The sequence below is a fragment of the Lichenostomus cassidix genome, chromosome 2 (assembly GCF_008360975.1).
Source record: "Lichenostomus cassidix isolate B80296 chromosome 2, HeHo_3.0, whole genome shotgun sequence".
Lineage (NCBI taxonomy): Eukaryota > Metazoa > Chordata > Aves > Passeriformes > Meliphagidae > Lichenostomus > Lichenostomus cassidix.
Genome location: NC_139482.1, coordinates 104,377,812 through 104,390,739, shown reverse-complemented (window position 1 = coordinate 104,390,739; position 12,928 = coordinate 104,377,812). Strand labels below are relative to the sequence as shown.

At 39.1% G+C, this 12,928-nt stretch overlaps 1 protein-coding gene across 7 annotated transcripts in view; it reads right to left on the bottom strand.

The window, feature by feature from the left end:
- Positions 1 to 12,928, bottom strand: part of GREB1L (GREB1 like retinoic acid receptor coactivator) — a 129,672-nt gene that overhangs the window by 18,378 nt on the left and 98,366 nt on the right. For all 7 annotated transcript variants that reach the window (XM_085052665.1, XM_085052666.1, XM_085052668.1 and 4 more), the window contains 8 exons: positions 12,538 to 12,672; positions 10,367 to 10,564; positions 9,413 to 9,593; positions 7,810 to 8,002; positions 6,259 to 6,392; positions 3,827 to 4,166; positions 711 to 826; positions 102 to 346 (listed from right to left, as the gene is read on the bottom strand). In XM_085052665.1, the coding sequence (XP_084908791.1) occupies positions 102 to 346; positions 711 to 826; positions 3,827 to 4,166; positions 6,259 to 6,392; positions 7,810 to 8,002; positions 9,413 to 9,593; positions 10,367 to 10,564; positions 12,538 to 12,672 (1,542 nt within the window). The remainder of the gene's footprint in view (positions 1 to 101; positions 347 to 710; positions 827 to 3,826; positions 4,167 to 6,258; positions 6,393 to 7,809; positions 8,003 to 9,412; positions 9,594 to 10,366; positions 10,565 to 12,537; positions 12,673 to 12,928) is intronic.

Sequence of the window (12,928 nt, the reverse complement as noted above, 5' to 3'; positions counted from 1 at the left end):
CTAAGCAACCCACATTCAGAAAACATCTCACTGTTTGCATCCAAATTCCAATGACGCAGGAATAAAGACTTGTTTTTCAGACCAGCAGCAGAGTAACTGACCTGAGGTTCCAGTGACAGCGCTGCTGTTGCTCTGGGGCCGGTCCAAGTCAATCAGCAGCTCATCAGAGTCATTCTCGCTACCATTTGCCTTCTCCTGCTCCTTCTCACTGAGGTCAACAGCGACAATAGGCCCTCGAATTGCCTCCTTGGAGACATAGCAGCATGCCAGGCCTACTTCTTGCTCTAATGCAGTACGAGTTAAGTAGCTGGAGTCAATTAGTCGAAGGTCACAGTATTTCAATGACCTAGAGAACCCAACACAAAAAAAAAAAAAAAGTCTTGTTTTCTCTGACTTTGAAGAATACTTCCTATCTTTAACTGCTTACTAAATAGTCATGAACAATTTTATTAGCCCATAAATATAAAATTATTTTAAAATAAGTTATAAGCATGTAAGTTATGCTCCTTGGTATTTTGCACAGACACTTACTGACCCACACAGTACAGCAGCATGACTCTTCACTAACTGCGCTTTCCAAAACTTTAAATGCTTCCTAACTAAAGTCTTCAGAAATAAATTTCTTTTGTGCAAAGATAGCCAGATTGTATCAAACCCCACTTATCTAAACATGTTAGAGAGCAAACATATTGAAAGAGTAGTAGCAGCACCTGGGGAAAGTTTCTCCCAGAGGGTCTTTGCCTGTTAGAATAACAATGCAAGGTAGACCTTCCAGATCCTGGTAGGTGCGAGGAATCCAGTCATCCTGCTCATTGCCCCTCCAAGCCTGTGAACAGAGAATATTGCAGTCACACCTAAATGGCACCTTCCAAATCTTCATCTCTTTTCTTTTTTCATCAGTTCCTGTTTTTGCTTTGAATATAGGGTTTGCTTACTCAACGGCCAACAGCAAGGAGACCTTGGGTACAGGCATGCATTTGTTTTCAGGTAGCCAACTGCTAGCCAAGCATTAAATGCAAAGAAAAGGAATGTATAGCATATGTTACTCAGTGCTGGAAACATACACCTGGTGTGGTATTAGTGTGGTCTGTCAGAGAAAAAAGCAGCCAATGCGGTCAATTTGGCACAGATAACAGGTATTAATGTAAAGCTAAATTAAGATTTCCAAGTGGAGTATCAAAATGGTCAATGAACCCTGTTTAATTATTTTATACCATGAAAGATCACATTAAAGAAACACATTTCACCTTTCGCTGGAGGTAATCCCACATGGAAGAACTTCTTCCCTACTATCTAGTCTATCAAGGTCCAAGACCCCAAAACGACACCATTTTCCCTTAGCACTGGAAAGGTTGGTAGCATCAGTCCCATGTCCTTACACCCTTCAGTTCCCCTGCTTCAGCAGAGCTTACTGAAAAAGTTATTTCTCCAATTACCTAGCAGTATCTAATGGCTTGGTAAAGCAGTCTTGGCAGCAGAGAGAGAATTTCTGGCTCAACAAGGTTAGTCCAGCTGTGTGTTCCCCTGCCTCTCCAATGATGGAAGTTTCTGTGAAAGTGCATGACTAGAAAGTGAAAAAGGGGAAGACAATTTTCCTATTCTTTTAATTTTCCTTGATTTTTTTTTTTGTTAGTGTAAGGACCTAAAAAGAATGAGTGCCTGTGGCTTTGAGCTGTAAACTTGCATCCAGAAGATGTATTTCTTGACCATCTTGACTCGGGAAGGGCAGAGAGGTGCAGCCCTCAGGGCTCCTTACTTCTGAATGCCTCCCAAACAGTTTGATTCATGTTACACTTAAAGGATATGCCATGACAGCATCCCTGGTCAGTGACATAGTTATTTAAATTGTCTTCCATCTCTTGTTTCATTCTGTACCTCTGGCTCCCTGATGAAGAGGAATGACCTGCCTGGCTGGTCTGACTGAGAGGGGAACAGTCCAGCAACCAGCACTGCAGAGAGAGCTGCCCACCCTCCCTGTCCTGCTGTGCCACCACACACCCTGCTAATGCCCTCTGAGAGAGAGGCTAAGTCAAACTTTTCAGCTGGGTTCACTAACAGTTTTAAGTTTCCTTCTGTGCCTCTGAAAACTGTCATGATGAGGTCTCATCCTTCGTGCAACCAAGAGTATTTATTGGTGGGACCACATTTTGGGCCTCAGCCTCACCAGAAAGCACTCAGTAGCCTCATGTTGCTCTGTCCCCACACACACATCAAAAAAAGGGCTGCAGTGCTCATAGTGAAAGCAGCCATCAGTCAGCTCTCCACTGCTCTAGTCCTTCAGCTTCAGTATTCCACCTAACATCAGAACAAATGCCAAGCAGCATGGAGAGGAAATAAAAATTGTCTGCAATAAACTAGACTCAATGGTAGCATGGCTGGTGAATTCTATAATGGAAATCAGTTCCCCAAACATATGCTCACCCCATGGCAGAAATCTTGTGTTACTCCAGGCACCAGACTAGCGCAAGCCTCACAGGTGACCTTTATTATTGTGAACTACTACTGGGATACCCCACCTAAAAAAGACACTACAGGCTTATATTTGGGCAACCGCATTCCTCTCCTCACTCCTTTCATATGTATGGCCCAGATTTGAGGGCTTTTCTTCTAGTAATCTACAAGAAAAACAAATCCAGAATCCCACAGCTTTTAGTCCAAAAACACATCTTATGCTTTGGAGGGATGAATAAGAAGAACTATTCAGGTTTTTCACTCTCTGCCTGATAGAATTCCTCTATTCCAGACCAACATCTACATGGATATCCACCTGCAACAACCCCACAATCATTCCTGATCTGCTCTAAGCTCTCACAGGCTGCTTCAGCACTGTGTAAGGGCTGCAACCCATTACGGCAAAGCACTATTAAGAAGCCCTCACAGGACTCAATTCAGAATGATTTAAGGTTGGAATTAATGCCTATCCAAAAAAACCATCTGTACAGAGCTGCTATCTCACATGTAGTTTTCTCATTTATGACTACTTTCCTCTCTCCCCTCTCCTGCTGCAGATAAAGTTTGAGAAGCAAGAGTCATATCTTCTTTAAAGGGCATTTTATCTGCTTTTGGCTGTAGGCAAGCTCTTTCAGAAAGGCTCACAAAATTAATTCCTCTTCTCTGTGGTTTGGAATACACTGTATAACTCAGAGTAGAAACAAAAAAATTAATCTCTCTGTGAGACTAAGTGCAAAGATCAGAACAGATAACCAGTATTTCTTTCAGGCTGATACCCAAGGCAGGCAACCCATCGTCCCTTTGTTTAATGTAGTGAGGTTAATTCAGGAAATGGGTTTGGCTACTTGAATCATGCTCTTGTAAATCCATGCAAAAGTTTAGGCTGGTGCATATATGCTGGGCATATATGCATATAACCTCTTCAGGCTTTCAACATGCAGGGATTTGAGGAAAGAAATCTATGACAAACAGCATACTTTACCAGTTATCAGAAGGGCAGAAGATGGATGGACAGAGCAGACAACAGATACACTAGACAGACAGATAAGTTGATGGAAATAATTAGTTTGCCTACAGAGATCTGGGCTCTGCTTTTAGAGATGAACCCTATCTGATGAATGCTGTTATTCCACTTTAAGAAGTGAGATAACAGCTAGTGTTTGACTTCATGGACCAGCAACAATTCAGGTTTGTTCCAAGTCTCTCTACCATTAATGCTCAAAGTACAGAAATGCATTCAGAGAGACAGATACAGAACACATGCCCTTTCCCTACAGAATAATGAACCTATAAACATGTGGGAATAAAGACAAAACAACTACAACAGTCAGATGACTACAGTGAGCACACCAACAAACACTCAGCTTCTGCTAACCTTCAGCCGTGTCACAAAGTGTTTTGCAACAGTGAGCTCTGAGGCAGGATTCCCAAGGAGGATCTCAAAACGATACTGCAGCCCCAACTTGTCCCTCACTTCCTGCAACCTCTCTTTGGCCAGCATGGCCAGCTGCACCGATGGAACCCGAATGACGAGCATGTGGCCACAGCCATTCTTATCCTTTCCCGGAGAAGTGATAAGGTCATCCATTATGCTGAGGGTTTCAGGTGTGCTGTGATCCCTCAGAGAGGCCATGGTGGTAAGGGCCATCAGAGCTTGGGAGTACTGCTGAATGAGAAGGTAGCAGCGGATCACCATGCTGTGCAGCCGGGGGTACCTTGGGGGAGACACAGCTCTGCATTAGCACATGCAAAATCACAGTAATGTCTGAAAATTAGCCAAAACACAGGACTGCAATAGTAGTGCCTATTTTTTCCAGTAGGGCTCAAAGAATGAAGCCTCCAATTTTCGTAGACAAAAATTTTGAACAAAAAAAATCTGTGGTTTAAGAACATGAACATAACATGGCTGTCTATCTTTTGCATTTGGCTCAAGTTTTGTGCTCAAGCAACAGGAATCATAAATTTCTGCTACCCTCATCTGGTCCAAAATTTCAGCTAAAGACTTTTGAATTGATGAAGACAAAGGAGCACCTCAGATCTGATTTGTTCCAAGAACACAGGCTAATAATTGCTTTGCTTTCCAAAAGCTTTTTGTTCTACCAGCTTGGGCGACCGCTGTGGCTTCAAGTGCTTTGTGGGAGAAGTACTTCCTAATTTCATCTCTCAACTTCTCACCAGAAAGTTGGACTTACCAATAGAAATTGCAGGCTCTGAGCCAACTCTGAACTTCCATTCTACCTTTTAACTTACATATCAAACACCTTTTCTTTCATTACTACTATATATAGTGACAACAGATATCAAGTAAAATATATTTTTTTACTTTTTTCTTGAAGAGAAAAAAATTAAAACCCAGCTAAACAAAAAACCCCACTCAATTTCTAGACATTTCCCATGAGTTGACTCGCCACCATAATACAGAAAAATAATACACTATTATTCCTTGAGTGCTGGTCTTGCACCATGAAACTAAAATAACTAAAAGTTCTAAATTTCTCTAGTCTTTTTGCTGAGTAATTTAACAGACAATGTGGTATCCATTTAAAGAAAGTCTTGGGTCTGTGTTTAACCAGTAGATACAGTAGTTTGTTCTGGATACTACAAGCCACTCACTCAATCAGCAAGTTTTTAAAACACTTTTTACTCTTCCTGCCAAAGTACCCACTGCACTTCTGCTACTAAAACAAATGGAACTTTTCTTATAATACAAAAATGTCTGCAATGTTTTCAGCTTGTAAGCTTGAATGGCTCACCCACCCAGCCAGAACAGCCCAGTTTCTTGAACACAGAGGTTAAATTGATAAACTGTGGCTCCAAGGTAGAGATTCACCTGGCTCCAAGGTAGAGGTTCACCTGCCATCAATTTCTAGTCTTATCCTAATCTCATATGATTATTTGCACATACATAAATCCTCCTTCATACTTTTTACCACCCACATTTAAACAGAAAAAGGATGATAGTAACCACTATCTCTTCCATTGGATTTGACCAGAAAGAGTAGAAGCCCAAGGAACTGACCTAATTATTATTGTGTGTTTGTAGATAATAACAAATATTAAGTTTTAATGATGTACTTAATTATTAATGTTGCTAATTTAACACATTTGATATTGAATTTTACTTAATAAATACAGATACATTCACAACCATTATATTGGCCTAATTAAAACAAAAAACACAGTACTGAAGACAGAACAATCTTGTTCTAATAAACATGAAAACATGAGAACTGTCACTTGAAGTGCTGTAAGGGATCTGTCCAGCTGACAGGCAGAGCAGATTAACTCTACATTGCTGGAAATGACATATTCCCTTCATTCCTGTAATGGGCACATTTAATTCTATCTTGGATATGTGCCATGACAGTATCTCATTCAGGCAGCTGCAGGTTACTAACTGGATCTGAGCTGCAGGAACTAAAACCATGGCCAACTAATGAAATAACAGAAATTATATTTTTGAAACAATGTCCCTCACCACCAACAAAAAAGACACCATAAGTGGTGAGGTATGAAACCTCTGGTACCTTCTGAGCTTGGTGAGGGCTGAGCCAAAAGAAGAGAGCAGCACAGTTGAGCCCAGATTGCTGCTGAATGGGCCTGGTCTCTTCAAAAACAAATGAAGGCTACCCACTCCCTTCTTCAACTGCACTAAATTTGTTACAAAAATAAAAATTGCACATACTTCATGTAGTTCAAGATCAATATTGAAGGTCATCATGTCTTCCTCCCTTGAAATGGGGCTCATAAAGATGTATCATTAAGATCCCAGCTGGGCAGAATCCCAAGTTCCATGTTATTATTTACCTTTCTAAAAGTGTGTTGACCATTTTTTCAAAGGTTTCATCACATCTCAGAAGGGGACTTGTGACTCCCCATTGGAGGGATTTGCTGTATTCATTCAAACCAAAGTATAGCTTGTCTTCACTTGCTGCATCATCCTGTTTCATACACAAACAGCAAAAAATATAAGGAAAACTGGAACAAATTTTTATTTATTGTGTCATTTAGAAAAATAATTGGAAAGCTTTTTCCAAATCAAAGAATCCTTTGTTTTTAATCCAAATGTAAATTGTTTTTTACTTAACTTATTATTTGCATACATCTAGGAAAGAAAGTTGTAGGTCCTTACAAATTTTTCAGTATATCTCCTACTTGTGACTGCAGGGGGTTTCTTGAATCCTGGTAATTATTTTCTGACTCCCTATCTCTAGCTTTGTATCTACTGACAGCTGTCATCTCATTTCTATTTAGAGCAGACCCTGAAAAGAGAAGGATTATTAATTTCCAAAGTTCCTGATTGTCAGAGTCTACACACCTCTAACGGAAAGCAGAAATTAATAGTTTTTTTTGTTGGAGTGTAAATCTGCTATCCAAAAGGCAGAATATTTGTGTTTCAAATTTCACAAGCCTTTGCTGGAAGCACAATGTGTTACTGCACTTACATCACCAGTAATCTCTAGCAATGTAATTAATTACCTACAGTCTCCCCTTTTTTTGTGGCTTATTTTTTTAATCAAAAGACTGAAAGTTTTTAATATTTTTGCTTTTGGAAAACAAAAAAATGCCTAGACCATTTCACAGAAGGTCACCACATGGTTTACATTAACAATCAACCAAAAAGCAAGCTTAGAATATTTGTTCCCTCCCTCATTTTACATTAACTGTTTTTTACTGCTCTCACTTTAAGACAATTTGCAGAAACTAATGGTCCATGCAATACAGTAAAGTCAAATCTGACATAAATGTACCAAACAAGTAATAGGAAAAACACTATTTTTAAGCAGATTTAGCCAAAGCATCCTCAGAATCAGCTGTCCAAAACGATGAGAAAACTTAATAGTGCAGAATATCCAACAGAATTTTTTCCTCTGCACGACGACTACACCTACTACACCAAAACTTGTTAACCTAGCACACAACTTTTATTAGGACCAGGAAAGTAATGAACAGACTTGACAGGTTATGTGACATATAACTAACAGTCAAAAGGGAAAACTCACTTCTTGGAAAGGGAAAACCTGCTCTGGAGCTTTATGGCATGTCTGCATAGCTTTGTCTGACCAGAGCACAGACAGTAGTTTCTCATCTTACATGACTGTCAAAGAAAAATGTGCAATTCCTGGTCCTAAATATCAATGCTACCTCTACCATCAGTATCCCAGGGCTGTCCATGTGGAATCTGAGAGAATAAACTCCAGCAGAGAAAGAGGTCCCTCTTAACACATACATTTTCTAGATTTTGCAAGGTGTGAATTCCACATTAAAATTCAGTTAAAATTTACAGTTAAACACTTACCACAGTTAAATTTAGTTAAAATTAACAGTTAAAGTTAAAATTAACAGTTAAACACTTACCACAGTGTCAGATTGTATCCAATGTACCTCATTGCAAGAGCTGATTCTGGACTGCTGTGTTTGCAAGGCATAAGGAAAAGAGCTGACCTGAAGAACAAGGAGGTTGAATGCTTCAAGCACCTCCCTGCAATTAATAACTCTATCAGCCAGACCATGATTAGGCTCACCATGTGACAGGGAACTTGAAATGGCACTGCAGAAATAAGAATGCAAAGAATTGCCTTACTGACATCCTGAAATTCAATGGATTATTCTCTTCCTGCAGAAAAATCTCTAAATTACCATGACACAGAGAATCATAGCTCAAAAATAATCTCTTTGGAAAGGTAAAAGACATCGAAAAACATTTGACTGTTCTCTGTGGGTAAACTCAGGAAAACAAGGAAAAACAACAAACACCTAAATAAAGGATCAAAGTCTGTTGATGGTGAGAAGGTGGATTTAGTGTGACAATTTAAAAAAGCATCACATGAGGAAACCAAAAATAAACCAAAACTAATTAAATCCCTCTCATTAAGAAACACTGCTCCATGAGCTGTGGGGATAGGATACAGTAGCAATATTACAAGTGGCTTTACCAGTCTGAAACAATAAATTTCTAAAAGGCTGGGGAGCCTGAAAGTCTACTGATGTTGTGAGCTCCTGGACTTGTCTTTACTTCCATGATATATTCAGGAATTCCAAATTCAAAGTATAGCAAAGACAGTAACAAAAATGTGTTGAGGAAGAACAAGTAAAAATAATGTTGCTTTTGTCTATTTTCAGCTGTCCTTCAAGAAAAGTATTTTGCTTATTATAGAGCCATAGAATGGTTTGGGTTGGAAGGGACTTTAAAGACCACCTAGTTCCAGCCCCTCTGCCACAGGCAGGGACACCTTTCACTATCTCTAATACTGAAATGAATCCCACAATCTTACACACCATGTTTAAATCACATCAAGATTATTCCTCTTAGTTTACTCGCGGAACAAGAGCAGAATAATCAGCTTTACTTATTTCTTTCTTCTTTGAAAGTGAAGATGTGATTCGGTGCGAAGAAATGTTTTTGCAGGTGGGTACATGTTGTGTTTAGACCTAATGCTGTCCAAATTCAATACAGCTGATTTTTAAATCCTTTTCTCACAGAAGCTAAGCCATCTTTCATATGGTGCAGACTTACATGTGTGTAAGCTTTCTCATATCACAAAAACCACTATCATCAGGGATAAAAACATGAATTAAAGCATGACCAGCTTGAGAACATTGGAGACATTTGGGGATTGAGCACTGAAAAAGGAGAGGAAAAGGAAAGAATGACAAGAACAAAGAAAGTTGCAAAATTCGGCCTTTTCCCCTCAATTTCAGCACCACAGAATATAACCCTACAAACAGTCCTGTTAGGCATCCAATAACCGGAAACTAGACTCACCTACCTTCAGCTGAATCAGCATCAGTTAACAAATATCAAGGGCAACTAAAAGAGATTATTTCCGATAATAAGGCACAAAATGCCTTAAAAATGCCTGGAAAAGCAATAGGTGTGTAAGATGCTATGTCTTTTGAAAAACTTAATGGAAAGATGTTGGGAGAGGATGGTTTTCCTTCAGCAGATCGAAGCAGCTACCTTGTTAAATCCACGTGGGCATTGTCATGAACCAGCACAAAGAGTGTGTAGGGGTTCTGCTTCACTCGCCTCATGAAAACTTCAAATTTAGTTTGAATCTCATTGTCCAGCCGAACCACATATTTTTCAGCTCTCTGATATGCTGTTCCATTGTCTTCTAGGCCCAAGTCCACAAGCACACCTGTCAAAAAGAAGAATACAACCAAAATCTTTTGCTTTGAGTGCATCCAAAAATGAAGGGTCAGTGGGAAGTTGCCACTTGTCTGCCAACATCTGCCAAACCAGTGATACACCCCAGTAAAAAGATGATTATCCAAATGCAATTTGTCTCACAATGGAGGCCAAAATGTGCTCCTTGGCTCCCTGATTTCCTCTAAAAAGTACCTGGTGACCTTTCAAAAACTTCTCACATTATCAAAAAAGGGGGGAAAAATATCAGGCTTCCACAAAGATTTCCAAAGCAGTGCCCAGTTGGCTATGATCCATGATCCTTGGCCAAACTTGCCCCCATCAAGCTAATATATTAATATTGAGTTAGAAAAAGTTATCCTGATCTTTCCTTTGCAAAAATAATTAATTTATATAAAATTAATTCTCACTAATATAATATTTTTCATGCTCTGCTTCAACACTAGTGTCAACACAACTTGTCTTTGTAAAGATATATTGCTGTCATATTCATAAAGCAGGCATTGGGCAATGTTTAATTCAAATGACTTTCAACACCATTTGAATTAAAGAAGTAGGAATAAACTACTCTAAAATTTGGGTCAACTATGTATTTTCCACTGTCTTAATGACTTCATAAAATCATTTTTAAAAGAAGTAAAATAAAACGCAAGCCATGAGGGCAAAAGCTATGTTGGAGCAACTTACTTTTCCCCTTTTACCAGTAATGATGTAATCACATCACATAGTCTGGTTCATCAGTCTCTCCCCTCCCCTCCCTTTTACCTGATTGTCGAATCCGCTGCAGGGTCTGCTGCACCAGCACTTCTGAACGAGGCACTATAACAATGAAGTCCACCTTGCTGAAGTGGCCCAGATCCAGGCTCTGATTGCCACTGTCTGCTATAGCACAAACCTGGGACAAGAGCTTTCTGGCAACTGTGAGCTGTGGCTGGTAAATTTGGAAGGTATCAACATCCAAATCTAGAGCGTGTTTGTTTGAAAAAGAAAACAAAACACAACAAGAAACATGTTTACTTTCCCACCCCCCAGCAAAACATGACCATCCAAACAGCCTACCCTCTATTATCAGGAAAAAAAAAATCACTCACCGGAATAAATCTCAACACTCTGGAGAGTTGGGTCCAGATCACAAGTGCCAACTTTCCTTCTTTGATCAAAATGTGGTAATATATCAGATGATGTCAAGTACAGCACTGCCCATTTTTAAAAAATGCCCTAAGTGTTTTAAGGATTTTTAACAGTGTAACTGAAGGAAACCTCAATGTCAGCATAGTGAAATGCATTCTGTTAAATGAACCAACACATACATAATGTACATGCATATATACATATATATATCTATATATATATATATACACATATAAAAAAAGATGTGCACGTGTACATATATAAGAAGCAGAGAGAGAGAGGTACAGAGCTCTAATGTCCTCCTGAAACTCTGATTTATTTAGACTCAATAAATGTCAATATAAAACTAAATGCAGAGAACTGAGGGACTGACCAGAGCGCTCATGTTTCAGCAAAATAAAATGCATGTTCCATTTCAGTATTTCCACTAGGTAAATTTTATATCCAACAACCCACGTTTCATTAACCACTGAGTATTTTCAAATAACAGAATGCCAAATTAAATCCTACAATGGTATTACAGTTTTTGTTGATGTCATGTTTTCTCCTGTGTTAGTTTTACACAGGGACATGTGTGTGTGTGTGTGTGTGTGTGTATGTGTGTGTGCACATGTGCTTATCTCCTGCTCTGTCTCAGTGTCCATTTCAACAGATCTACTATGGAAGAAAGGTCCCTCTCACTGCCTAGGAGACTTCTTTATTTTTTTTATTCAGGCAGTTTTTCAATACCTTCAATGACTGTACAGCCATATTTTAAGGACAAAACTAACTCAGAATTTGAGAAAATATGAAGGTTTAAAAAAAAAAGGACACAGTAAGAAGAAAAAACCCACCAAAATCTAAAGACTGTTTTCCCTTCAGATTCCTGTGAGGAAGCTCAGGACATGTACTTCTGAGGGTGCCAGAACAAGGTGCCTGCAGCCCATCTGGCTGGATCTCCTGATCCATGTGGAGACGATAAACCACTTTGCTTTCATTCAGATATAACATCAAACTGATGAATTTAAGTTAACTCATATGAACGAAGAGCATACCTTTCTTTCACAGAAAAAAGCTTTACTGGAGGTTGAATTTGCTTTGACACTAGACCTAAAAGAATCTCAGTGTTCACAACAGCTCAGTGTATCTTTTGCCGTTACTGTGATATGAAAAGGAAAGTATGTTTAGAACTCTGAATAGCTAAATAATTTTAAAAATTAGCAATTTTAGACAGGAAATCTTAGCTTATCTTCTGCACATAAGCATCTCATCACATTATGCTGAGTAAGACACATCTGAGATCAACAAATTATAGATTACACTTGCCTAGCACTTTCAGTCCAAGATCTTAAAACACATTCCCTAAAAGTTTAAGCCTCAGAGCACAGGTCTCCAATGCATATTTACCAGTGAGGAGTATTAAAAGTTAAGAAGCAGAAGGACGTCTGAGAAGATCAGGAGAATACCATTCCCCTGTGCCTGAAACTCAAAGTTACACTCCTTTTCTAAGTGCAAAAGGGTGAGATGAGTCCACACTGCCAGTGTTACAAAGAAGCATCTTCTCTACTCTGCCTGATACCTAACAGAAGATCACACATTTTAGCTTAAAAATTATAAAAATATCAGGGAAAAAATGTTGCTGAAGGTTATTACAGAGACTTTCTGTCTGAGAAACTGCTGTATTGGTACATTTAGCTGGCAGTATTAGTATTTTAAGGTTGGCACAGTGACTGCAAATGTGCCCTCAGATTCTTCTGAGGTGTATGCATTTTGACATTTAACAAGCTACTCACTTATTTCATATCTTGCACGTAAAAAAGAATTACCTGGTTCTTGTGTAGAAACCATGGCAATTGCCTCCTGAGATGACACACACTCGTTAACATCACCATTAAAAGGAATAATGACACTTTCCCCTCGCTGCTGTAGCATCTTCTCCAGCAGCTTGTCCAAATCATCACCTAGATCAGAATTGGCAACACCAAATTATCTGGAAACCATTTCAGACAAATAACATGGAACTTTACATACACATATGTTCTCACATAGCTGATGTCAAATTTACACTGGGGCACGGGACTGGAGATACAGGGAGGAGAGGGAAGAATACTTTTCCCTTTTATCTGCTGATTTGCCAATTAGATTAATTTTAAAAGAAAAAAAAAAAAGAACCATAGTTGTATAATTTCGGTTCTGGGGCCTTACAGCTGCTGGTGA